Source organism: Sorex fumeus, unplaced genomic scaffold (assembly GCF_029834395.1).
Source record: "Sorex fumeus unplaced genomic scaffold, SorFum_2.1 ptg000048l, whole genome shotgun sequence".
Lineage (NCBI taxonomy): Eukaryota > Metazoa > Chordata > Mammalia > Eulipotyphla > Soricidae > Sorex > Sorex fumeus.
The window spans coordinates 193756-221638 of record NW_026606105.1 but is presented as its reverse complement, the minus strand read 5'-3'; the positions used below and the strand labels follow the sequence as shown (position 1 = coordinate 221638).

The window sequence follows — 27883 nt, the reverse complement described above, 5'->3', positions numbered from 1 at the left end:
TGACCTGAGAAGCTGTACCAGGTTCTCAGGTCAGTGAACTAAAGACTCAGACTCCAGAGCAGTACCTACCCGGCTTTCATAGTATTTATAATGCAGCAAGAGTCAAATATATGTTTTTATAATAATCTAGGTAATTTTATTTTTTAAAAAATATTTATTAGTGAAACACCATGAGGTACAGTTGTAGACTTACTTACAAATTTTTGTGCTTGGGTTTCAGTTATACAATGATCCAGTATCCATCTCTCCACCAGTGCCCATTCTCCATCGTTTATATATTTAAAAAAAATTTGTTAGTGAAACACCATGAGGTACAGTTGTAGAGTTACAAATTTTTGTGCTTGGGTTTCAATTGTACAATAATCAAACACCCATCCCTCCATCAGTGCCCATTTTCCACCACCATGGGTCCCAGTATCCCTCCCATCCCCCACCCCCCTGTCCCACCCTGCCTCTGTGGTTTATGCTTTAAGCAAAATATTATCTACAGAGTATAGGGCCAAGTTGATTCATGTAAATGATCCAGCTTGAGAAGGAGGTGCTGATTTCTAAGTTGAGGGCAGAATGGCAAGATGGCAGCTCCTTTTACACCTGGAGCAGTAAGTAGCTGGAAGACAGAGAGGTAGGTCAGGCTCATGGGCAAGGGTATACCCAGTGTGTCTGGAAGAGAAGAAAGTGACCTAGAAGAGAAGGAAATAAAATTGTGGTGAACATGTCTCATGACCAAGCTATTGCAGGCGTTGGTGAAATTTGGATTTCCTGTTAAATGAGGAGGGAAGTTGTCATTGGAGCAAGGCATCACCTGACCTCCACTTATTAAAGATCCATCTGCAAAGGAAATGGACTCTAAGGGGATAGAGGATGAAGCTGGCGATAAGTGTCCAATATGTATTTATTTAATGAATAAAAATGAACACATTTTAAATGCTTTGCCGAAAGCATACTTATTTGATGTCACTATAATCAATTGAGCAGCTGGTTTTGTATCAGTTTCTCTGAGAACACTGATTTCAAACTGAAGGGAATGCTTCCTTTTAGTTGAAAGATGTGCTCAAAGTAAAGGACCAAACATGATAACCTCTCAATATCTATATTGCAGACCACAATGCCCCAAAGTAGAGAGAGAGTATGGGGAAAACTGTCTGCCATGGAGGCAGGGGGAGGGTGGGTAGGGGTGGATATACTGGGTACATTGGTGGTAGAGAATGTGCACTGGTGGAGGGATGGGTGTTCAATCATTGTACGACTGAAACTCAAACATGAAAGTTTTGTAACTGTGTCTCATGGAGATTCAATTTTTAAAAAATGAAAGATATGAATCTAACGTAGAGGGACTATATTGAAATTCCTGCAGTAGCATCATATAAGTCACCTTATATGAACTCCAACTGAAAGGTGCTAGGAAAATTCTGACCCTCCAATGTTATTGGGAAATCTGCATAATCCGAAATAAACCGAACTCAATGTATAAAAATTGGACCGGAAGTGAGTATAGATGAGGGTTCCATCTACATGTGTGCAGACATCAGAAGTATAGATATCATTATCAGGTACGACTTTGCTTTCCCCTCTGATTCTAATATATTTTCTGCCTCCTAAGCGTATTTTTTCTTTAGCTGCTCTCTTATTTTAATTGCTATACCATCATTCGGGGCCGGAGCAATAGTACAGAGGGGAGGGCAGTTGCCTTGTACGCGGTCAACCTGGGTTCGATCTCTGGCATCCCATGTGGTCTCCCAAGCACCTCAGGAGTAATTCCTGAGTGCAGAGCCAGGAGTAACTCATATACGTCACCAGGTGTGGCCTGAAGAGATTAAAAAAAAAGGCCTTTAATTGCTATACCATCATTTATAATAGCATCACATGAATGTTTTAGGAATACTGCATCACACCCACCACCTGAGTGCCAACAGCCCTGCACCACTGCTTCTAGGTCTTTTCTTGTTCCCTTTGTCCTCCTGCAGAGGCAGGTTCATAGGAGATTCTCAGGGTCTGTGATCACTGCCCATTCTACTCCACATAGTAGTGAGATTGTTCAGTATTTGCCCTGGACTCTGGGTGTCACTGCACTCAGCACTATACTCTCCAGTTACAGAAAACTGCAGGGTTTTATCATTTCTGAGCGATGAGACCTAATTCATAGCTTCTTTACTTATAAAAGAAGTTCACCCCCCCCATCTTGGTTATTCATTTTTCAAGTACTTTTATGCTCAACCACACAAAACAGAAATAAAACAAAATACAAATAATCAAAATTAATTAAAATAATCAAAATAATCAAAATAAATTAATGGTGGCACATTAGAGAGAAATGTGATTCTTAATTATAAAATTAAAGTAGTAATAATCTAACACTTGCATTCCTGCACTATACTCTGTGCCAGTAAATTTAAGCCTGATATTTAGGCCCTCCTATAAATCATTAAAAAATTCCAATAATATGAAAGATTTAAAAATATAGCGTTTGTATGTGATATTCTGTGATGGATGATTGAGTTACAGAGAATGTTTCAGGACATATTGTAAATGTTCTTTCTTGTTTATACTTATCTGGCATACTAAGTGGAGTATGTGAGTATGTATGTATGTATGTATGTATGTATGTATGTGTGCATATATGCAGGTATCTGAAGATAAGTAATGGTGATTATTTCTATGGACCATGGAAGTTCTCTCTTTGTATTGTATGAAATGTTATAGAACCATGAGAAATATTTTCTATTTCCAATAGCATAGAGAAGCTGGAGCAAGAGGCATGCAAAGGAATGTATGAACCATTTTTTAAAAAATGGAAGAAAAGGAAAGTGTGATAGAAATGAAGATTCAGGAAAGTATGAGTTGATGTCAGTAATAACTGTTGCCTACAGGGGGAGCAAATGGTTTTCCATGAAGTAAAACTGACTTCTGAACCATTTTTTTTTCATTGTTATCATTTATAAATCAGGGATGAACAGGAAGATAGCTCAGTGATCTGGAGTTCACAAATTTATTTTTTATAATTTTTGCTTTTTGGGTCATACCCAGCAATGCGCAGGGGTTACTCCTGGCTCATGAACTCAGGAATTACCCCTGATGGTGCTGTTGGGAATCAAACCCAGGTAAGCTGCCATTCCCACTGTGCTATTGCTCCAGCCCCAGGAGTTTACAAATTTAGTATCTACAATTTGATAGCCAGTCTCATCAGGTCTAATCCTGGGGCTTTCTGACAGCAACTAGGATGACCCCCCGTGGACCTGTGTAGGAGGGACAAAGCACCTTCTGGCCCAGGGACAGGTCACCTACCGGAGTGGTCCTGTGTCACTAAGCACTGCTTGAGAAGCAACACCTCTCCAGAAAAACAAAAAATTAAAAATCAGAGAGCACTGATTCCACACTGAAAAAGCATTTTAGAAACAATGAAACAAAGGATTAGGCATCAAGACCAAAGTAAATTCAAATCCATGTTACTATGAATATTATCTAAACTTACAACTGTGCAGAACTTACTGTTAATATTAGGGATACTTCAGCATCTTACCGCTGAATATTATGACTATCCCAAGAAAATATTCATCATCTAATTATTCATGAAAATGAACCATGACTATTATTAAGTCATTGAAATTAATCGAAATATACATTTTACTTGTTAATACCTAAATTATTAAAGTTTTAAATTAATGAAAAAATGCCCGTTTTATGTTTCTTATATTTCCATATCTAATTCAGGATGTGCTAACCATGCTGAATTGAATAGCTAAGTTATTCAATTTCAACAAAAGTTGGTCTCACCCTTTCCAAAAAGAGAAGCAATGGAGGTATGGAAATTCCTGATGCCATATGGAATGATCTAAGTGTGTTCATGTATTTTTAATAGAATGCTAAAGTTAGAGAAAGTCTGAGGTGAAAGCTACAGTGTTGTTGAAGTGATGCTTGTTGAGAAAAGACAAAACACCATATTTGGAAGTGCATCAAAATAAAATATTTCTGTAAGCAGCTGCCCAACATATCAGCAGTAACAATAGAGAGCCAACAGCAGCTGAAAGAAGAAAATGTTAAGGTTATTATTAGTTTGTGTCTTCCTTTCCCTTCCCTTCCCTTCCCTTCCCTTCCCTTCCCTTCCCTTCCCTTCCCTTCCCTTCCCTTCCCTTCCCCTCCCCTCCCCTCCCCTCCCCTCCCCTCCCTTCCCCTCCCTTTCCTTCTCCTCCTCTTCCCTCCCTTCCCCTCCCCTTCCCTCCCTTCCCCTTGCCTTCCCTTTCTTTCCTTCCCTTCATCCATTTTCTCAATTCTTCCTCTTTCTATGCTTTCCTTTTTATTAAAGAGAAAATTAAAGCAACAAAAATAAAGTAAGGAATCCTAATCCTGGGAATAAAGTTTCAGAATAGAGAAGTGCTGGATATCTTACAAGTCAGAATTTGGTCAATGGGTGAAAGATGTGGCTTATATTGTCCCTAAAACTTGCTATGTGTCTTACTTATTACTTACGAGCTGAGTCATGATTTCAGCCTCTCTATATTCAAATTCCAATAATGTTCATTAAAGTATTTCAGAAATAAAGTTTTATTATGTCTAGGGCTTTTCCTAATGTTCTTGAAAGCCATGTCACTGAAAGTATGATCTGTGTAGGAAGATCAGCAGAAAATGCATGGAGTAACTGTGATCTTTAGTTTGGACACAGTAAAGGATTTCCAAATATTCAAGTAGCTGTGATCTCAGACTGGAGATCATGGCAAGTGGCAGTGGCATGGTTGTGTTGAGAAGATACAATCCAGAAATTTATAGCAGGAGACAAGTGTCATGATGGAGATTGAGATGACAATGTCTTTGAGAGGAACTAACAGCCAGAGAAAGGAATGAATTAGCACAGTTGCTCAGCTTATAATTCTGTCTAAGTTTTTGCCAGCAGGACCTATTGACTGAAAACAAGGTTTTGTTGCAGGCAAGTCTGGTCTCTTAAATTTGTCCTGATTTGGGAGATGAATGGTTAAACTGAATGGTTAACTGAAGAAAAGTGATAACAAATCCCAGCTTCAAAAATTAGGAAAAAAAGAAAAAGTTAGAAGTTATTGGTGATGAATTTGATCAATAACCCCACGTTTTTGCATTTTTTTCCTTTCTAAAGTCCATGTTGGGTTCAATTTCTCTCCTGATAGTGCTTTTGGTTCTATGGTCTTTTGCTTCTCTTAATTATTTTCTGTCTTTGACATACATTCCCATATATGTGATATAGAGCACACATTATCAAGAGCTTGTGGTTTTTATAAGAACCTATGTTATAAAAAATCTACATTACTTTGCATAGATCAAACCCAGGTTCTCACACAGCTCATTATTTTTTAATCAGATACACATGTTGATGATATCTATTGTCAACATATAGGTCCTAAAGTCCTTGACCCGTGCAAATTCCTACCTTTTAGTGGTCAGTAGAATTCCTATCTCCAGCTACTCACTTGGGTCAGGCTCTTATCATTTCATCTCTCTTTGCCAATAATTTTCTCTGGTCCAGCTTGAAATTGTGCAGAATTCTTACAGCTTGTCTGCCTCCTGATGGACTGAAATTGTGTGAAAATAAAACTCAAGACCCATCTGCTCCTCTAGACTTCATCCAAAATTCCCCGGAAGGGAAGTACACGAGAGACCAAATATTTGTCCCTGCTGTGTGGCTTCCTTTGGGAGACATCCCAGTATGAGAGAAAAATGAAATACTGAATTGTCTCAAATTTTACCACACACTCTTTCTCTCTCTTGCTCTATCCAGCTCTCTTTCCCCACCCTGTATAAAATTTAACTTCCTCGGGGTATTGGCCTGATTTCCTGGTATTCAGTGTCTGCAGAATACTAAGACATGTGTTCTAGCATATGATAAATCAACAAGCTGATTCTTTGAAATAAGTGCCTTTTACTATGGTTATTACAATTGGAAATAAAAAGGGCTTGTTTATTTAAAAAGTATGTTGACTTATGTGGGCCATGAGTGCTGATATAGTTCTTTCCATGACATGTGAGTCCCTTTGTGAACTCCATGCTTTTGTTTATGACTTTCTTCCCTCCTTCTAGAATATTCTTCTATTTCCACCTCTGTGTATTTCCTCAATTTATCAGAAAGTCCTTATTCATTGTTTATGCATCTTGATGCTATAAAAGTTGATTGGTAATTATTTTTCTTGGATATATAAATATCTGGTATATTAGAAAACTTAAAACTCTTTTTCTCTAAAAATGTCAGAGAAAAAACATTTTTGCTTGGGATGATGATGTCCTACTATCATGTGAATGTGGACCTAGGCAATATGCTGGTTTGTGCATCAAGGAAACTTTTTGGGGTGGTGCAGTGATAGTACAGAGGATTTGCCTTCCATAAAGCTGACTTGGGTTCAATTCTTGGGACCACATATGGTTCCAGAAAGCACAGAACTTGGAGTAAGTTCCTTTTTCTTTTCTTTTCTTTTCTTTTTTTTTTTTTGGAAGGGTGTTACACCTGGCAATGCTCAGGGACTACTCCTGGCTCTGTGCTCAGGAATCACTCCTGGTGGTGCTTGGGGTACCATATGGGATGCAGGGGATGGAACCCAGGTGGGCCAAGTGCAAGGCAAATGCCCTTTCCACTGTACTATCACTCTGGCCCTGGAGTAAATTCTAAACACTGCCAGGTATGACCCCAAAAGCAAATGAAAAAAATAAAATAAATAAAAAGGAAAACTTCTAGGAATGAAAGTATAGGGCTATTCCTTGCCTGCAGGAAGCCCGGTTTCGAACTCCTGTGCTGAATTTAGCATTTAGGTAAAGATTTATGTAAAGATAGCTGTGTTTAGCATTTAGGTAAAGATGGCTAATTTCCTCCCATCCCTGATGTGTCATGTGTAGAAATATCAACACCCTCAGAATCCTCAGATTCACCTGTTTGGGATGGAGTCAGTAGGAACTGAAAAGGCCTGAATTCTAAAGTCATCTGTCACTGTCACTGTCCTCCCATTGTTCATCAATTTGCTCAAGCAGACCCAGTAATATCTCCATTGTGACAATTGTTACTGTATTTGGCATATCGAATATGTCACGGGTATTACCAGGCTTTGCCATGCGGGCGAGATACTCTCAGTAGCGTGCCGGACTCTCTGATCTGGGCAGAGTCATCCGTTACTTTACCTAATAACAGTCTGCTCAGCCTTCAGTGCAAAAACTCTTTCGTAGGATTCTCTTGTTGCTTCATGTTTTACGTGTCCTGCGTAGCTCTGTATTATTGCCACTCGTGAAGAAAAAGGAACATGTGTGTACTGAGGAAAGGTTGAGCGTACTAATAAATTTTTTGACAAAAGACTTCAGGAGAGGGACCAGAGTGTAGTACAGAGGACGGGACACTTACTTGGCTTGTGACTGACTCAGGATCAACCCCCAGCACTACATTTGTTCTCCAGTACCCTGCCAGGAGTGATCACTGTGTGCAGGGCCAGGAGTCAGTACCCTAAGTATTGAGGGTGTGGCCCCCAAACAAAATAAAACAACAGTCTTCCAGTACAAAATTCAGTAAAGGTAGCATTTTACATTTTATTAATTAGAGGGTTATAGATTATGTCTCAATTTAGAATATTGTACTGTTGGTTAAGACTTTGATAATAAGAGCACAGGATAGATAGTTCAAAGGTTAGAACAGGGGCAAGGTTTGATGACCAGGCACCATATGTTCGGCTGAACACAGTGGAGATGGCCTGGCTTAATTTTGGTACCAAACTGCATCCAAGGCCTGAACACTGAGCCCTCAGCAAATGTGCCAAAGAATCACTGGGATTTGTCCTGGGGTTCTCCAAGCACTGCATGGGAACACCACCACCACCACCACCACTGCAAAAGGAATTTTTGATAAAATTTTAGCTACCATTAAAAAATCTTCTCATATGTTCTTATCTATTTTCTCCCTAATTTTGCTATTGTGACTTATGTGACTTATAATTTAGTTTAAAAAATTAAATTTGTTAAGCTTACTAACCTATTATAGAAATCTTAGTTTTTTTTAAATCATGCAATAATGAGTCACTATTTTCATGTTTTATAAATGCTATGTTTCAGCTCCCTATTTGAAGTTAGCTAATGGGGAGCGGAATCAATTATTCAGCAAATCAATTAATTACTTTCAATGTAGTCATATATCTGCATTGAATGCTCACTTTTAAAAAACTGCATCTTTTTTTGATTACGCCCCCACTGAGCAGTTGTGAATTTGAAAAGGTTTTCTCTGAGCATCGTCCTGTTGATTTCTAATAGGGCTCCACTCCTTGCCCACAGATTCTGCTCAGATGTCACCTTATCAAAGAGGTTTTCTTCGAACAAGACAGAAAAAAAAATAGCAATTTTCTCAACTTCCACCCCACAGATCAATGCCCTGCTGCCTTTCTTAATATTTAATGTGTCTCTATGGCATTCATCACCAGCTCATCCTAGAAATGTGCTTTTTAGTGTTTTTAGGTTTCTTTTCTGGGGACCAGAAGGGGTTCCACATGGGGTCAATTCCGGTGATTCTCCACCAACTGGAGAAGCAATTCAACGCATGGGCCTCAGAATAACGATGTTCTAGTTCTATTTAAGCCCTGCGGTGCTTAGAAACCTAGAGTGAGCTTCGCAGTGTTCAATGACCTCCAGAGTGATACCTAGCCGCTCTCCATGGGACCAGGTGGTTCTAGGATCAAGACTGTCCTCCCTCCTAGCTTCTTCACTCTGTTTCTTTCCAGTCAACCTCAAGTTACCATCAATCCATCTGTTGATTCAACTACTGCATTTCCCAAGTCATTTTAGGTGCTGGTGCATGTGTGAATGCATGAAACAAAAACGAACGGGCACATTTTTAATATACAGTGGAAGCTTTAAATGTAAGCAGTTACTCCAGTTATATGTGACTTGTTTTCCAAAATCAGCCTCGAGAGTCAGAAAATAGAAAGTCTGGACTTAATTTTTTTCCTTCATGGGAAGCTAAACTGAATTACATATTTTTTAATAATTAATACAGTATTTGACAATAGACACTTGTTGTTGAACTTTTAAAATAAATGCCTCATTCATCGTTTAGTTCTTTTTTATTTGTTTTTCTAAAAAATATATTCCTGCCCATATGCTGTGTTTCCCAGAGGTATTTTCAGTATAATGAATAATAATAAGGAATTTAGCACTGTTTAGGAGATGAATTGTTCATTCAAACTTCAGGTTTGTACATGTTTGGGCAATGACATCGTGAAGATCAGCTCATTTCCTGAGTATTGTGAAGGACTATACTCTATGTAAAGAAAACAGATTCATTTCTCTTAGTGCTGAAATGCTTTTTGTTTTTAAATATCTAGAATTTCGTATCTAAAATGCTATTCTACAGAGTGCAGTGTTATTCTCTGTCTTACTCTTTAGAGAATTGAGACTGTGTAAGCATTTGGTGAACGTTTGTAACATCTCAAGCTAGGTGTTGGGGTTTCAGAAAGATAAGATGGCTGGTGAGGTACTTATCTTGCAGGCAGCTGACCAAATTTCAATCCCTGCAGTGCACATGGTCCCCTGAACAACACCAGGAGGATCCCTGAGCACAGAGCCAGGAATAAGCCCCGAGAACTGTGGGGTGTGGCTCCCAAACCAATCAAGCTAAAAACTTCTTTAAAAAGGAAAACTAGGTGTTGTGTCATACTGTACTGCGATATTGTTCTGCACGGGGACACTGCAGCTTGTCAGGTTGAATTGGCCGTTTCTGCATTCATTCATGCAGCAGTGTGATGTTTTCAGAGATCCTACAGCATGTAAAGTGCAGTTCAGATTCCTCGAAAGCAGGCACTAAGCAAAGTCTCAAAAACTTTATTCCCATTAAAATTCCAGCAAAAGAGTGAGGACACAGCAAATCAGGTTGTTCTTGAAGCCTCAAAGGTAACTGTTATGGGACATGAGTGCAGAGAGATGAAAGTGTGGTGTTTTGTTGGTCCAGTGGACACCCAAATCATATCTGTAGCAGTGAAGGGTGACAGCTGGGAGAACAAAGGCTTGATTTAGCTAGAATAGTGCAGGTCAAGGATCGAAGGAGAAGTTAGGCTTGTTGGAGAAGGAGGAAGGCACCACCATGGCTGGATAGAAGTGGACATAGACATAGAAAGATTAATGTCACCAATGCAGTGATTGTGTGGGCCCTTGGGAATTTCATTTTCCAAGTAATGGTAACAGAAAGACTTGCATATTTTGAAGTGCTTGACTGGTATTTTCGAGTGCCTCTTTCATTGCTATGTATACTTTTATTTAATTTATGTTTTTTGGGGGGTGAGGCACACATTCAGTGTTCAAGGCTTACTCCTGGTTCTAACCTAACACAGGCTAAAGAAAAACAGACAGAGTTGGAAGTAAGAAGAGGGGGCAATTCTCCTCAGCCTGTTGTTGATATTTGCTTGCAGTCAGTGTGTGAAGTGGTGGGAATAGGAATATACCAACATGAGTAGACACAGTCCTTGATGCAGTTTCCCAGCAGCAGGAGGAGAGTCGAGATAGAGATTCAAGAATGGTGTGCTGGGAACTTTTACATTTGGACCATAGGAAAAGGAGAAAGATCTGTGGAAGGATTATGATTGCAAAAGAGTCGTGGGGAGGGGGTGGGGAAAATGAGTGGTGTTGTGGAATTGGAGGGCGGAACTGAATGATCTCTGGGCTCTGATGCAGTGAATAGGTCAGATTTCATAGGAATGGGTTTATTTTACAAGGGCTGTGCTTTTCATACTGTTCATTCTATGTTTTCCCTTACTGGCATAACTTTCAGAGTCTTTCGACTTTGATTAGATTCCTTTTGGCCGTGCCTCTTTTTGTCTCTTTAAATCTAATTAACGTTCTTTGTGGGAGAGGATATTATTTGAGCCAGATTCAACAGTGGTTCAAGGGCTATGCCTGGTTCTGTGTCTAGGAATGACCCCTGGCTGTACTCATTGTGACCATAAGTGGTCCTGGGAATGAAATCAGGGTTAGCTGCATGCAAGATAAGTGATTAACCCCTGTGATAATTCTCTCCAATCTCTAATTCAGGTTCTAAACTTCTGTTTATATTGTAAGAAATTCTTTAAAATAACAAAACATTTTAAGAGGACAGAGAGACTGGACACTGGATTAAGCATTTGCTTTGCATGTGGCTAACCTGAGTTTAATCCTTTTTACTCCTCCATATGGGCCCTGGTGGTTGGCCAGGTGTTATCCTTGAACACAGAGCCAGGAATAAGACCTGATAAGAGTTGGACTTGGCCCTAAAACCAAAAGTATCAATAATTATGTTAAATAAATTCTTATGGTTTGCTATGATATAAAACTTTAGCACTGTCCTCCCATTGGTCATTGATTTGCTCAAGCAGGCACCAGTAATGTATCCATTGTAAGACTTGTCATTACTGTTTTTGGCATATTGAATATGCCATGAGAAGCTTGCCAGGCTCTGCCGTGCGGGCAGAATACTGTTACTAGCTTGCCAGATATAATAGATTTCAAATTTTGTTCAATGAATATCCTCAACTTTGCTGATGCTTCTTTGATAGCAGATAAGAATTGGTACCTTAAATGTTTTTTTTCAAAGGGCCTACATTCAGATCAGCTATCTAAGAATCACTTAACCATTCATTTAACCATTGCTTTCACTCTTTTTTTCTCTTTTGGGGCACACTTGGTGATGCTCAGGGGTCATTACTGGCTCTGAACTCAGGAATTACTCCTGGTGGTGCTCAGGCTGCCATATGGGATGCCGGGAATCCAACCTGGGTCGGCTGCATGTAAGGCAAAAGCCCAACCCACTGTGCTATCACTCCAGACCCTGCTTTCACTCTTGAAAAACAGAAAATATTTAAATTGTTCCTCTGATTTATTATACTGACTCAAATCAAGTTGCCTAAGTTATTATGAGTTGTCTAATGTGGCATTGTAGATTTTTAAATTTCTATTATATACACCAATTTTTGTACTAAAAGATAGCCATCATGATTAAACTACTTCATTTCTTTCCTTTCTCTTTTTAGAAAAATGCGATGAGGCTCTTGTATCTGGACTGTCCCATGTGGCTTTCAGTAGCTCTTCCGCTATGTCTGGGAGCTACTCACCAGGCTATGCCAAGATCAACAAGAGAGGAGGTAAGTGACATTTTATTTCCTCTGTCAACAAATGTGCTCAACAAGAGCAAGTTATATTTGCACCAGCATTTCTACAACTTTAATTACTAATTTTATGTATAAAATAATTTTGATTTAATTTACAACAGTTATTAGCAAGCATCCCAAATAGTTCTCCCATTCTATTAAAAATGCATTGATAGTTATATATATATATATATATATATATATATAGTAGCCAAATACATTGAGTAATATTGGACTGAAATAAAGAGATGGTTAATCAAAGAAGAAGCGTTTTGAGAGTTGTAGATAAGAATGAATTCAAAATGATGCCTCCCTCCGCCAAAAAAAAGAAACCCTAGAAATTCTTGATAATCAGAACATCATTTAGAATGAGGTTCAGCTCAATGTCTTTTTCTCTTTTTTATTGTTTGGTTTGAAAGTGAAGAATGAAGAAGCATGACTATTTACAATTTTTCCCGAACACCTATAGTTTGACTTTCTTTTTAAAACCATGTGAAAATAAGACATATGTTCACAACTCAACTTTGCCTTTAGGGCTGCAGTATTATGGGAAAAATGTAATTCAAAGTGTATAAACCCTCATGCTCATAGAGAATTATATTAACAAATTAAGATCATAAAATTCAACTTTTCTTGGCTTCAAGGGGACACTGACATAAATATCTACGAAGTTGCTTAAAAACAAAATTATCTTGGATAAATAAGGAGCAAACAACAAGTGTCAAAGATATTTCCTTCTTAAAACAGGGCACGACAGTGCCTGGCAAGCTCCCCATTGTGTATTCGATATACTAAAAACAGTAACGAAAATGGGTCTCATTCCCCTGACCCTGAAAGAGCCTCCAATACAGTTAGAAAAAACGAGTAAGAAGAGGCTGCTAAAATCTCAGGTCTGGGACAAAGGGAGACGTTACTGGTTCCCACTTGAGTAAATTGATGAACAACGGTATGACAGTGATAGAGAGATACTGTGATAAAACAAGACATTTTATCAACATGTGTTATGTAGGAGGCTTTGGTTACTTTCTTGTGGAATCCAGAGGCTCTATCGTGCTTTCAAAGTTATAATATGCACAAAACAAATACCTTCTTCTACCAAACCCTCCCCATACTGTTTGCCTCGTTGTCCAATCACAACTGGGTCTATATCTACTCATTTTACTGCTTTTGCCTCTACATGTAGTTCAATATATGGTCCTCAAGTGTAGCTAGTCTTAATCCTAGCTGAGAAATAAGTATGCTTCAACAGAGTGAGAATGCAGAGGAAGTTGATTTTCTCTCCAAGGAAAAATTATAATGTGCTTGTTTTACTTTGAAAAAAATTGTTATTCATTTAGGAGTTCATTTGCAAATGCTCTGGGGAAAAGACCCTCATTGGCTGGAATTCATGTCATGGTAAAGATAACTAAAAACCAACCTTAATTAAAAAAGGTATTGTTTAACATAGTGCAATAGACGATAGCTTAGGTATAGTTAAAATCTGTAGAGGATTCCAAACAGAAAGCAAAAATGATACTGTAAGAGAAATTAGAAATGGTGGAGATATGTTTTTTGCATAGTATCATGCAAGCATATGAATGCAAGAGGATGACAGATTAACACAGAAGGCTGAAGAAATGTAACAGTAATTATATGAATATAGAAAAGAACAAATTGCTAAGCATTATGTTGATATACATTGGCTTTAAGTTTTATCATTTATTTAAATTAAATGATTCAAATGCATTTGGGTTAGCTGGAGTTTCTGAACACATAGAAATGCACAGTGTAAGTGTCGCTATACATTCAGAAAGACTGACACATATTTATCTAATTTTCTTTGGAGGGGGGATCCTGGGATACAATGCCATTTGCTACAAACTTGTTATCAGATATGAAAGCTTAACAATAGTGGAAGGGAATACAATATTTAAATGGAAATCCACTTATTGTCCTAGCATGTCTCTAGAGTATATTGCTCACAGTTTTTACAGTTTTTATACTTTGCTGTTTATTTGTTTTAAACAGTAGCTACCTCCTATGATCTGCTTTCTTGAATTATGTCCAGATTCTTTTATTTTGCTTTGGATTTTGGAGGGCTGAAGAGATAGCACAGCAGTAGGGCGTTTGCCTTGCACGCAGCCAGCCTGGCCAAGCTGGGTTCGACTCATGTACCCCTCTCGGAGAGCCCAGTAAGTTACCGAGAGTATCTCGCCCACACAGCAGAGTCTGGCAAGCTCCCCGTGACATATTCAATATGCCAAACACAGTAACAACAAGTCTCAAAATGGAGACGTTACTGGGCCCACTGGAGCAAATCAATGAACAACTAGAGGACAGTGTTTGGTTTTGTTTGTTTGGATTTTGGAATGCACCAGGCTGTGCAGAGGGCTAGTTCCTGGCTCTGTGGTTAGGGATCACTTCTGATTAGGGATTATTCCTGATTAGGGATCACTTCTGATTAGGGATCACTCCTGGTAAGGTTCAGGAATTTATTAAATATGTGGTTCTGGGATGTAAACCTGAGTAGGCCACTTACAAAGTATATGCCTTACCCGCTATGCTTTTGCTCCGGTCCAATCTTCACATTTTGCTCCGGTCCTATCTTCATATTCTTTATTTATCGAATGTTTCCTAGTCTTGAATCATTCTAAGTCAAGAGAAATTGAGTGGTTAGTATCTGAAGGGTATCATGGATATTTAATCCTTGAAGATTTTGTATAAGGCATTCACTGCCTTATAATTATTCCATATCCTACATATTATAAAGATTATAAAGCACTCATAGGCTTTCTAAAGGCCACTTGCTCTTCACATGAAGAGAATATCAAGGTAAAGATGCCAGTTACTTCTTCTGTTACCCTTGTACCTCACATGCCTTTTTTTTTTTTTTTAGTGAAACACCATGAGGTACAGTTGTAGACTTACAAACTTTTATGCTTGGGTTTCAGTTATATAATGATCGAGTACCCATCCCTCCACCAGTGCCCATTCTCCACTACCAATGATTCTAGTAGCCCTCCCACCACCCACCCCATTCCCCCCACCCCGCCTTTATGGCAGGGCATTCCCTTTTGTTCTCTCTTTCCTTTAGTGTATTGTAGTTTGCAATAGAGGTGTTGAGTAGCCATCCTGTTCGGTCTACTTTCAGCACACATCTCGCATCCCGAGCGAGTCCTGCAAATATCCTTTACTTGGTGTTCCCTTCTCTATCTGAGCTGCCTTTTGCGAAAGTCATCTTTCTTTGCTATCCCAAAGGGGAAGTCATACTATATGTGTCATTTACTCACCATGGGTGGTTAGAGGGAAGTCTTGGTCTCAACTGATGCTGCCAGAATCTCTTGTTACTTTGTTGGTTTTGGTATATTTTTGTTTATGGACCACACTCATTGGTACTCAAGGCTCACTCCTAACTCTGTGCTCAGGGATCACTCTTGACAGGAAATTCTGGAATATATGTGGTTGCTGGGGATTGAATCCATGTTGACTGTGTGCAAAACAAGTTCCTTATTCAACTGTACTATCACTTGAGTCACAGAATCTCTTTCTTATGTGACCTGAATCTGGGAACTAGGATTGATGTCAGTGGGCCCCACAGGTGACATATGTGAAGTAGGGAGGAGAAAAACAGTCACTTTCTCCCCATCTGCCTCTGCCACCCGGGACCCAGGGTGACTGGGTTCTTGTCTCAACTCACAGAAAAGAATTTCGGGAGTAGACAAGCAGTGAAGTAAAACATATTTTATTTGGAGATTTTGAAGGAAAGGAGGAAGAGAAAGTGGGAGAGAGTGGAGAGTAACACACTTAAGAGAGAACCCGGACTTCTCCAATGGCTGAGAGAGCCCCTACTCACATCCCAGCATTAGACAAAAAAGCAGGAAAGTACACATCTCAAGAGGGGAGATGTGGGCGCCACATGTGCTCAGGTGCCACATGTGTTTGGCCACGTGGGCACAAGCAGCATGTGTTCTCAGGAAGCCTATGCACACACTTTCTTTGTTCAAGGTGGCCTTTATAGGGTTTCTCCAACCTGCACCCAGGTGGGGCTTTTACCTCGGTCAAAGTCTGTTGCTAAGGAGGTTACCAAGGGCTTTGGGAGTGATGATGGTCTTCTTTGAAATTCCTTTCCTAGCCTTTAGTTTCTGCAGAAGCTTCTCTGGGTCTGTTGCAGGCGAGGGTCTTATCAGGCCTTAGTTCCTCTTTTCTGCAAGGTCGGCCTTTGCAACTTCAGAACTATTACTTCCCAAGAAATTTACTGCCATCGCCTGGGGAAGGGAACTTCAGTATCTGCCAGCCTACATCAAGGTGATGATCAGAAGCCAAGATGAGTCAAGTGTAAGTCCAAGAGAGTGAGAAGAGAAGTTGGTACTGCTCACCCAGGATGTCAGGAGACTGGTAGAGGATGGATGAAGTCCTGGTCTCATTCCATGTCTCCTTCTGGTCCTGCTTCCTGGGGCCACAATCCCTGGATGCTTTGTGCTTCTGTCGATCATTTACTTTCCTAATTCTCATCAGCACTCCTGATGCCTGAGCCGTGCTCAGTCCAGCTGTCTTTGTACTTATTAAATGACTTCTTATTAAAATAAAGTTACTCGGGGCTAGAGAGATAGCACAGCGGGTAGGGCGTTTGCCTTGCATGCGGCCAACCCGAGTTCGATTCCCAGCATCCCATATGTTCCCCTGAGCACCGCCAGGAGTAACTCCTGAGTGCAGAGCCAGGAGTAACCCCTGTGCATCACCAGGTGTGACCCAAAAAGCAAAAAAATAGTTATTCATGCCTCCAAAATAAATATGGAACCCCCAGAAGATTTTATCTGAGAGTCAACACTTCAGACTCTCTCTCATATCTCATAGACAGGGAGCAGTGGGTTGGATATGGCAAAAGGGCACAAATCCATGACTTCTGCACAAAGCTGGCATCTTCCTGCCCACTTAAGTCAGATGGAACCATATCAGTGTTTTATTAGAATTAGACCCAAGATGTAACCCCAAAGGAGGTAGAGGAGTGCAGATTAAGTTAATATTTATAGAGAGAGAATAACTAAATGACAAAATCTCACAGTTTCGGTGATAAGAAGCTTCAGAGATTTTCTTCACTGTCACCCTCTTGTCTGATTTTTTGTGATTCTTCCAGTGCTTGTCACTCACTTCCTCGGTGACATTCTATTTTCTTTTGGTGACCAGTTAATGTCTCCCATTTGAAGACTCTCTCATGGCCTCTATGAGAGCGGTGATTATGGTATTATTTTCAAGTGATTTATCCTTGATGTCCTCCAGCCAGAAGAACAGCTTGCATTTGTAAATGATCACATACAGGAGGGGTATATGTCTAAGAAACATCTGGAAGTGGGCTGCCAGTGGTCCCTTAATGTCCACACTTGTATCTGGTAAAGAAACGCAGGCTTTACTTTCCATTGGAATACAGTCCTGAAATTATTCAGTGCCACCCTGCCTTGAAGTCTGGTTTTGGATAGGTCACTGTCTTTATAATTTCCAGTTTCTTGTTTGCCAGGAGCAAACGGTAGGCTTCAGCACCATGCTAACTTCTTTAGTTCATACTCTCAAACATCCATGAGTCTAACTTCATGCAGGCTCTGTGGGGAACTCACAAAATAATCACAGTAATTCTGTGCCTCTGAGGTTTGTTCCTGCTACTCCCGGAAATCACTATATACTCTCTTTATTGCATCCTCAATTCTCTTGTCATAATATTTGGAAAAGGCTCCCGTTTCCCTTTGTATTCTAATCTTTCTGCCCTTTCCTGCTTCAAATATTTTAGGATCCACTACAACCAGCTAAACTCAGTTAGGCAATATATAGACACCCGATAGAGGAGGTCATTTCCATAAGTCCATAAGGATACCTTCCTTATTTTTATAATGCCTCCTGTCTCTTCTCTTCTGCTCTGTCTAGTCCTTGATTTATTTCTCTTTTCCATAGAATGTACTCCCGGCAACAGGTTTTGCTAAATCAAGAAGAATACTTCACCTTTGAAAGGATGTTCTTCCCTGAGACCATAATATCCAGGATTAAGTTAGGAAATAGACAAAAATTCCATAGAATGTTGGGCTTCTGCCCATGTTCAAGATTCTTACCTATCTTTTTTTTCTCGTTCCCCTCCACTCCTTCCTAATCTATCTGATTTCATTCCTTGTCCTAACACACAGCGATTTCATGGTTACTTGAGCTGAAAGTCATTGGTTTTAAAGTATTTTTAACTTCTGAACAGTTTTTATTCAAATGTAAGATTTTAAGAGATTTATCCTATATTCTCTTATTATATATATTTGATCATTTAAAATATTTTTGCTAATTCAAATCTTTGAATTCTGTAGAGCATCTACTTGTCAATATATATTATATTTTTGAAGTGGTTCTGATCATTAGAGTAAATAGAAAGTACCACTCTATCTTCTTGAACCCCTTAACCTATAAATTCTGAGTAGAGTTTAGCTAATATCTTAATTTTATTTGCTTTGGAGGGCCCCACCAAGAGTGGTCAAGGCTTACTCCTCACTCTATACACAGAGATCACTCCTGGTGGGAACTGGGAAACCAACTATGATGCCAGTGGTAGAACTTGGGTTTTCTGAGTACCAAGCAAGTGCCCTACCTGCTCTCCTATCTCTCTGGTTCCGATTGAAATAGTAATTTTGAAATTCAGATTGTACCGCTACAAGTCTAGTTTCACTGCTGCTCTCAGGGCCTATTCATTTGAGAGACAAAACTAAAAAGCCAACTGTAACTGCATTAACAGTAAGCCCGCAAGATGGAGAATGGAGACTCAGGTCCTAGCAAAGCATCTTACCCTGCGTGACTTCAAGAAGCAGCTCATGTAGAATAAGTTCTGATCTGGCTCAAGAAAGGGCCTGATTCTAGACTGATTCTAGGACAGTGCTACAGTGCTTTCTAAAAATAAAATTAAAACGAAATATCTCTGTGTTTCAGTCACAGGAGTGTAGCACTGTAGCGCTGTCCTTCCATTGTTCATTGATTTGCTTGAGTGGATCCAGTAATGGCTCCATTTTGAGACTTGTTCTTACTGTGTTTGGCATAGGGAATACACCACAGGGAGCTTGCCAGGCTGTGCCATGTGGGCGAGATACTCTCGGTAGCTGGTTTGGTTCTCCGAGAGGTACAGAGAAATCACACTTGGGTCAGCCGGGCTGGCCGGGTTGGCCGCTTGCAAGGCAAATGTCCTACCCACTGTGCTATCACTCCAGACCCATAGGAGTATAGTTAATGCAAATAAGCAAAGATCAGAAATAAGTTGGTAATTTCCACAATCTGGAAAAGATGTATCAACCAGTAGTATAAAGCTCACTATATAATGAGAGACACTCAATAGAATTAATTCATTTTATAAAGTTAGGGTACAAACCATCACATACACATAAATATATACTCAAAACTGAACCACTACTTTCCCTCTATCCCACTTGAGTGCTACTCCATAGTTCTTTGTATCTTCTCTGTGAAGATTGGGCCAGAGCGATAGCACAGTGGGTAGGGTGTTCGCCTTACAAGCGGCCAACATGGCCAACCCGAGTTCGATTCCTCCGCCCCTCTCGGAGAGCCCGGCAAGCTACCGAGAGTATTCGATATGCCAGACACAGTAACAACAAAGTCTCCAATGGAGACGTTACTGGGCCCGCTCGAGCAAATCGACGATCAACGGGAGGGCCTTTACCTTTACCTTTACCTGTGAAGATTAACTGCTTTTGGCATCCTGACTCCTTTCCCCTAATTTTGTTCAGTAAGAAAAGAGACCAAATTCCTCCCAAGACAACTTGAATGATTTAATCTAACTTTGATTATATAAAGCAACCTGGTTAGGTGAGAGATAAATTTTTGCCTTAATACCTTTTTTTTAAAATCTACGTATTAATATTTACATGAATATGCAAAAGTAGAAAAATATAAACTCGTCCCTTATTTTATGCCCATACACCCTCTTCCAAAATTAACTTTAAAAATATTGTTATTTATGATAATTCCAAGTAATCTCTCTACCCTTCATTATACTATTGCCATATTTGGTTTCTGCAGATGAGCAACAGGCATGACTCACTCATTCATTCATTCCCTCACTTTAAAATCAACATCTGTGCTTGATCTGAGTACCCGTGGCAAGACATGATTTATAGCATTTAAGAAAGAACATATTTATTGTTCTTGTCTCTTGAACATTGAAAGGTAAACAAGAAAGTGTAGAAAGCTCCATTCCTCAATTTTTATTGAAAAACCACTTTCATTTACTTTTTAGCTCATTTTTTTGGTAACATCATTTATGCTATGGATTTATTTTTCTTTTCTTTTTGTTTGTGTAGCTTCTGGGATACACTTTTTTTTATATCTTTGTATCTGATTTAGAAGATTCAAACTTTCCTGGTAGGAGCAATAGTATAGTGGGTGGGCCTTTGCCTTAAATGCAGTGACCCTAGTTTGATCCCTGGTACCCCATGTAGTTCCAGGAGCCTGCCAGGAAAGATTCCTTAGCACAGAACCAGGAGTAAGTCCTGAGTATCATTGGGTGTGACCCCCCCCCCAAAAAAAAAAGAATAAAACAAGCAAATTATTTTTTATTTTCTTTACAATATGTGGATCAGGCTTTTGGTTTCAACTGCAGGATCTTCTCTGGAATGTATGTTACCCCCACATCAGCAAACATCTGCAAGCAGGAAAACTGTTCTGCCTCCAGGGTGAATTATTCTCTATTAGAAGATCTGTGTCTTAACATATGTATGAACAATGCATAAATTACACATGTTTTGTGGAATTTTCCCTAGTCAATTTCTGGCACATATGTATTTCAGTGGATTATTAATTTGAGTTTTGTTAGGCTTTGCTTTTGCCCGATGCTTAGACTATGTGATAGGCATTATGAAGTGTTGCTGGTTCCCCAACTCTTCCTGAATGTTCTAAACAGAGTGGACATTGAGACCACATACTTCTGTGATATTCTGCTCTTAGAGATCTGTAATTGTGACATCCTCTTTTCTTTATACATTACTAAAGCCATGCAAATAGGGTTTCTAGAATGGAGAATAAACAGACTGTGCTTTTGAATAATAGCAACAGAATAAAGATATTGAGAGACATGACAACACTTTCTTTTTTTTTTTAATTTTTATTAGTGAGACACCATGAGGTACAGTTGTAGACTTACAAATTTTTGTGCTTGGGTTTCAGTTATACAATGATCAAATACCCATCCCTCCACCAGTGCCCATTTCCCACCACCACGGATCCCAGTATCCTTTCCACCCCCCACCCCCTCCATCCCACCCTGCCTCTGTGGCAGGGCATTCCCTTTTGTTCTCTCTCTCTTATTGGGTGTTGTGGTTTGCAAAAGAGGCAATGGGTGGCAATCATGTTTGGTCTATAGTCTACTTTCAGCATGCTTCTCCCATCTTGGGAGGATCTTCCCAACACCCTTTATTTGGTGCTCCCTTCTCTATCTAAGCTCCCTTTTCCCCTAGCATGTGTGGCTGGCCTCCATGCTATGGAGTAGAATTTCTGGTACTAATCTCAGCCATTCTTGGGTGTTAGTCTCCTATTTTGTTCCTTTATGTTCCCCAGATTGGGGAAGATTGGAAAGAGCTCCATGAAAGCCCAAGATAGCATGTATTACCAGTGATCCTACACTACTTTTTTAACCAATCCTTCCACACAATTTATGTTCAAATTCTATTCACTTATAATGAGACATAATTTTTTCCTTAAGTTTGCTTGACCTTCAGTAGTGAGATTAGGGCTTACCTTTCCAAAAGTCATCATTGAATGATTAAACAAAATGGCTCTCATGGGCTATTATATTTTATTCTATCTTAGAATTTACAGACTGTAGAGAAAACATCACAGTGATGCTAAGGACAGAGCAATACCATGTTTTGACAAACACTGGCATGTACCTATTTTTGGGTCCCCATAAAGGCCCTGAGAAAGAGTTTGGAAGTAATAAAACTCAGTGTTATGGATAAAAAAGCTTAAATTCAATAAAGTTGATATTCCCCCTTCTGATTTCAAAATCACTCATTGTATTGTCTCTGCATATCTTCTCTGCCTGTGTGTGTTTTTCTTAGGAAAAATTGAGATAATATTTGAGTTGGCTATAGGGCATAGTTAAAGTTTTCCCACTGGTGTTTTAGAGCATAAACTGACACATTCATCTGTTTTATATTTAAAAATCGTATGCTGACTGTATTTTTTTGACATCAAGATACCTTACTTAAATAATCAGAAAATAATAATGACTATTGAAGTATTTATAAGTAATTTATTGGAAAGGGTGCATCTTTTATACACTAATCAACGAGCCCAAATATAGATTTTTTTTAAATACTCGTACAACAGCACAGCTGGTAAGGCATTTGCCTCGCACATGGTTGACCTGGTTTTGATTCCTCCATCCATTTTGGAGAGCCCAACAAGCTACCGAGAGTATCTCACCTGCATAGCAGAACCTGGCAAGCTACCCATGATGTATTTGATATGCTAAAAACAGTAACACCAAGTCTCACAATGGAGACGTTACTGTTGCCCACTCAAGCAAATCCATGAATAATGAGAGGACAGTACTACAGTGCTACTTGTGCTGAATTTATTTGAGGCGAGACATGCACAAATAAAAGACATAGCTGTACTTAAAATATTATGTATGTGAGAACTGTAAAGATAACAAAACAAAGAAATGAACATTCTTTCAGGAAAAAAAAATTGAAATAAGAAAAGAAAACAGTGATGTGCATCACCAGTATGCTAGAAACTGACATGAGCAATATTTTTAAGTCACCAACACTATTAATATTCAAGACACACAAGGATAAAAAGCAGTAAGTCAGTACAAAGTGAGAGGAAATGAATAACAGAAATAAAAACTCAAACACAAAATGGAAAATGTCTGCAATCAACTAGATATGCCATAAACTGGATCTCTGTGTGGTATGACATGGAAATAATCTGGCAATAATAACAACAGAATCCCAGTGCACGATCATTATCAATCATACAACTGTTTCTTCCAGTTTTTATTTCCATTTTGTGTTTTGTTTAACAGAATATCATACCTCCAACAAACCCATACAGAATACCAAGATAATAATTGATTCCATTCTGATCCCAATTTCTACATATCAGTAAAGTATTGAAATAAGTACAGATAAGCAATTCGAAATGTGACCTTTTTGCTATGACTTTTTTTACTCTTTACATAAAATTCCGTAGTTAATCACTGATGATGGGAAATTGTTATCTAAATAGAATAGTAGAGGTCACAAAATGCCTTTGGCATTTGGTTCCAACCGTTACATTTCGATTTCTACAATTAAAAGTGAATTCTGAGGTCAATCAGTTCTACATTGTACATTTATTTTTATAATTAAGTATTTATATGTTTCAGACTGAAGGACTAGCAGTCATTTGACATTGAAGCTTAAGGTAAGGTAAAGGCCCTCCCGTTGTTCGTCGATTTGCTCGAGTGGGCCCAGTAACATCTCCATTGGAGGCTTTGTTGTTACTGTGTTTGGCATATCGAATACATCATGGGGAGATTGCCAGGCTCTGCCGTGCGGGTGAGATACTCTCGGTAGCTTGCCGAGCTCTCCAAGAGGGGCAGAGGAATCGAACTCGAATCGGCCATGTTGGCTGCATGCAAGGCAAATGCCCTACCTCTGTGCTATCGCTCCAGCCATTGAAACTTAGTAGGAGAAAAGGGTGTGTTGGTTACCAAAAGACTCAGCTTCCATGATTCCTTGGTGAATGCCACATGCTCAAACAGCTCTAGGACTTGGGAGGGAAAAGGAACAAAACTTGAAGTAAACCTGTTTTAAGGATGCTGTTGGAAATGTCCAAACAATGTGGCTACCGCAGAGAGACTGTCTTGTATGATTGGGTCAGGCCTTTCTCTAAAGGACTGAATTATCAATTCAAATTGATAATATGAAGTACTATTGATACTAGTTTCACACTCAAAATGTGAAAAATAGAAGCCTAATTGTGTGTGTGTGTGTGTGTGTGTGAGAAAACATTGTTGAATGAAAATTCTATATCTCACTTCAGTATGGAGTAGCACAGTTATTCATATTTCAGATACCTCAATCCTTTGACCCTGTTCCTTTGCTTCTAGAAGGGAGAACTATGGGTGGTCAGACCCCAAAATATTGACCAGGAACCTTTGAATTCCCTTTTCAGCATGAGGAAAAATTCAGATAAGACAATGCAAACTGGTCAGTACATAAAACAGAAGTAGAGAATGTTCACCTTTGTTATCATTCAACAATAATTTATGATGATATATTTGGCATTTTTCTACCTATTGATATGACAGGCATTTAAGTAATCAGTACTCCTTAGCAATTTATCAATAACATGGCAAGGATTCATTAAGAAGAGATAGACAGGCAAGATGTTTTGTCATTAGGTCTCACCTGTGTTAGTCTGTTTCTGGAATTTAAATAATTCTCACTGAGACCAAAATATAAAACCCTTTGGTTCTACTTTTTTGTATGGGATTAATCAAGATTTAAGTCTCACTTTGTTCTAAACCCTTTGGCCTTCCCCTCTGCCATTTTTGTCGTTATTGTTGTTTAGGATATCTTAGATGGTAGCACAGTAGCCCTCCCGTTGTTCATCGATTTTCTTGAGTGGGCACCAGTAACATCTCCACTGTGAGGCTTCTTGTTATTGTTTTTGGCATATCAAATATGTCACAGGTAGCTTGCCAGACTTTGCCGTGCGGGTGGAATACTCTCAGGAACTTGCCGGGCTCTTCAAAGGGGGTGGAGGAATCGAACTCAGGTTCGCTGCATGCAAGGAAACACTCTACCCACTGTGCCATTGCTCCAGCATAGAGAAAAAAAGTGTGAATGATTGTTTCAGAAACTATGAAGTATTATCAAGACTAGTTTCACACTCAAAATGTGAAAAATAGAAGCCTTAGTGGGGGGGGGGGGGAAATCATTGTTGAATGAAAATTCTATATCTCACTGCAGTATGGAATAGCACAGTTATTCATATTTCAGATACCTCAATTAGACATTCATTATTCATAAACACTTGTGTGATTCTGAGTTATTCCGGCTGATAGGAACATTAGCAATCATGCCTTTTCTTTCTCTTTGTTACCAAGATATTCTCTCTCTAAAAGGAGAAACAAAGAGTGTTTTTAAAAATAACCTGCTTGGCAAATCTATACATTTTAAATTTTAGGTAAAATACTTAAGCAAAGTAAGGCTAAACACAGTAAGGTTTTGCCTATGTTATTTTATTTTTGTAAGCAATCTAAGTAAAGTCTAGAACTTTCTTTTTGTTTCTTTTTGGATCACACCTAGTGATGCTCGGGGATTACTGGATTACTCCTGACTCTGTACTTAGTATTACTCCTGGAAGTGCTTAGGACAATATGAGATGTCGGGAATAGAACCTGGGTTGGTTGTGTTCAAGTTAAATGCCCTATCCATTGGACTATCGCTCTGGCCCCCTAGAACTTAGTATATCACAGGTGATACTGAGTGGACTGGAGCGATAGCACAGCAGGTATGGTGTGTGCCTTGCACGCAGCCAATGTGACCGACCGGAGTTCGATTCCTCCGGCCCTCTCCGGAGACCCCAGCAAACTACCGAGAGTATCTTGCCCACATGGCAAAGCCTGGCAAGCTACCCGTGACATATTCGATATGCCAAACACAGTAACAACAAAGTCTCACAATGGAGACGTTACTGGGCCCACTCGAGAAAATTGATGAACAACGGAAGGACAGTGACAGTGACAGTGATGCTGAGTAAGGCAACAGAATTCTTTTCAGCCCTAGATTCATTAGCATTTTCAATAGACTACGACATTGGTCATGATCTAGAAATACTGAATAGACACAATGAAACAAGATCTCAGAATGAGATCTGAAACATTTCATAGTATAGAGAGTGAGTTATTTAATAAACATGTACTGAGCTGAACATGTACCACTACTAAAGATCCGACTTCATGAGGGATTTTTACACACCTGTAAACTTGTCAAGGAAATATTTCAGGGACTCAGACAAGGGTTCACCATTATCACTATTGTGCAAAGAAGTGTTACTGATCTGGTGCACATGGATGAGTGTCCCTAGCTCTAAACCCAGGCAAGGGTCAAGTGCCATCTGAATATCAATAAGGAGGAGATAGGAACCAATGGTTTTTAACTGAGTTGCCTTGAGTTACAATAATACAAAGATATTTATGATTGGATTTCAGGCATGCATTGTTTCAACCCCAATTCCTTCGAAAGCATACACTACTCTTTACCAGTTACCCCACCCTGCTTTGTGGCAGGTACTTTTACCCTCCTTCATTGTCCCAGAGTTTCCTTCTCTAACTTATCCCTGGCGACTCTGCCCTAGTGGGAAGCTTCCTGCTGAAAACCAGTTCTCCTGCTCATCCATTTCTATTGCCATTTGGTATTTCTCTAAAAGTGTTCTTTGAATACCATGCATGAGAAAAACCATTCTAAGTCTGATCCTCTTCCTCTGACTGATTTTTCACTTAACATGATACTCTCCAGATCCATTTATATTGCAGCAAATCTCATGATTTTATCTTTTCGTAGGGTTTACTAGTATTCCAATGTGTAGATTATAGTTTCTTTTATTCAGTCACATGTTTATGGGAATTTGGTTGTTTCTATATTTTAGGTTGTATATAGCGCTATAATGAACATGAGTGCAGATGTTTTTCCTATATTGTGCTTTTAGGGCCCTTGGGGATATTATCAGGAATGGAATTGTTGGGTCATATGTAAACTCAAACCTCTTCCTAACCCTATGCACAAAATTCAAATCAAAACATTAAAATAGACCTAGATATCACACCTGAATCCATAAGTTACATAGAAGATAATATAGGCAGAACTCTCCATGATCAACTATCGACATCTTTAAGGATGAAATTCTACTGACCAAGCAAGTAGAAACAAAGATAAATGGAACTTATTAAATTAGGAGGCTTCTATACCTCAAGGAAAACAATGATCAGAATACAAGGACAGCCCACAGACACGGAAAATCTATTTGTTCCATCATCTGACAAAGGGTTAATATTTAATATATATAATACATTGGCAGAACTCTATAAGAAAAAACAAACATCCAATCCTATCAAAATATTAGAAGATACGAACAGGAAATTTACTAAAGAACAAATATAGATGGTCACAAAGTACATGAAAAGGGTTCATTATCGCTATTCATAAGGGAAGTGAAAATCAAAATAATGAGATATTATTTCACACAGCAGAGATTGGCAAAAAGAACAAGAATCAGGGTTGGCAAAGATATATGGTAAACGGGACCCTTACTCACTACTGATGGGAATATTGATTGGTTAAGACTTTTTGGAAGACAATATGAACATGCCTCAAAAAATCTAGGAGCGTATTTTTAATGAAGAAGAAGAATATAGCTTTATAGAAACAAGTGAAACTCACAAACTATGGAATTGTGCTTGTGGGAATATCGTGAAATTGATGCTTATAGGAGATTTATATCATCATGTGTCAATTAAGTTGTATACAGATGAAGTTTATTAAGACTTTATAAAGAAAAGATGACCTAATTTGGTGAGGAGAGTTGAGGACATATTTCTTAAAGGAGAATAAAATCTTAACATATTTTTTTCCTTTTGGGTCACACCTGGCAATGCACAGGGGTTACTCCTGGCTCTGCACTCAGGTCCCTTGGTGGTGCTCAGGAGACCATATGGGATGCTGGGAATCAAACCTGGGTCGACCGCGTGCAAGGCAAACGCCCTACCCACTGTGCTATCACTCCAG

The 27883-nt window shown here is 39.1% G+C and overlaps 1 protein-coding gene across 1 annotated transcript in view; it reads left to right on the top strand.

The window, feature by feature from the left end:
- Positions 1-517: 517 nt before the first annotated feature.
- Positions 518-27883, top strand: part of LOC130032346 (contactin-associated protein-like 2) — a 78676-nt gene continuing 51310 nt past the window's right edge. The window contains exons 1-2 of the mRNA XM_056123930.1: positions 518-599; positions 11979-12089. Coding sequence (XP_055979905.1) covers positions 518-599; positions 11979-12089 — 193 coding nt within the window. The remainder of the gene's footprint in view (positions 600-11978; positions 12090-27883) is intronic.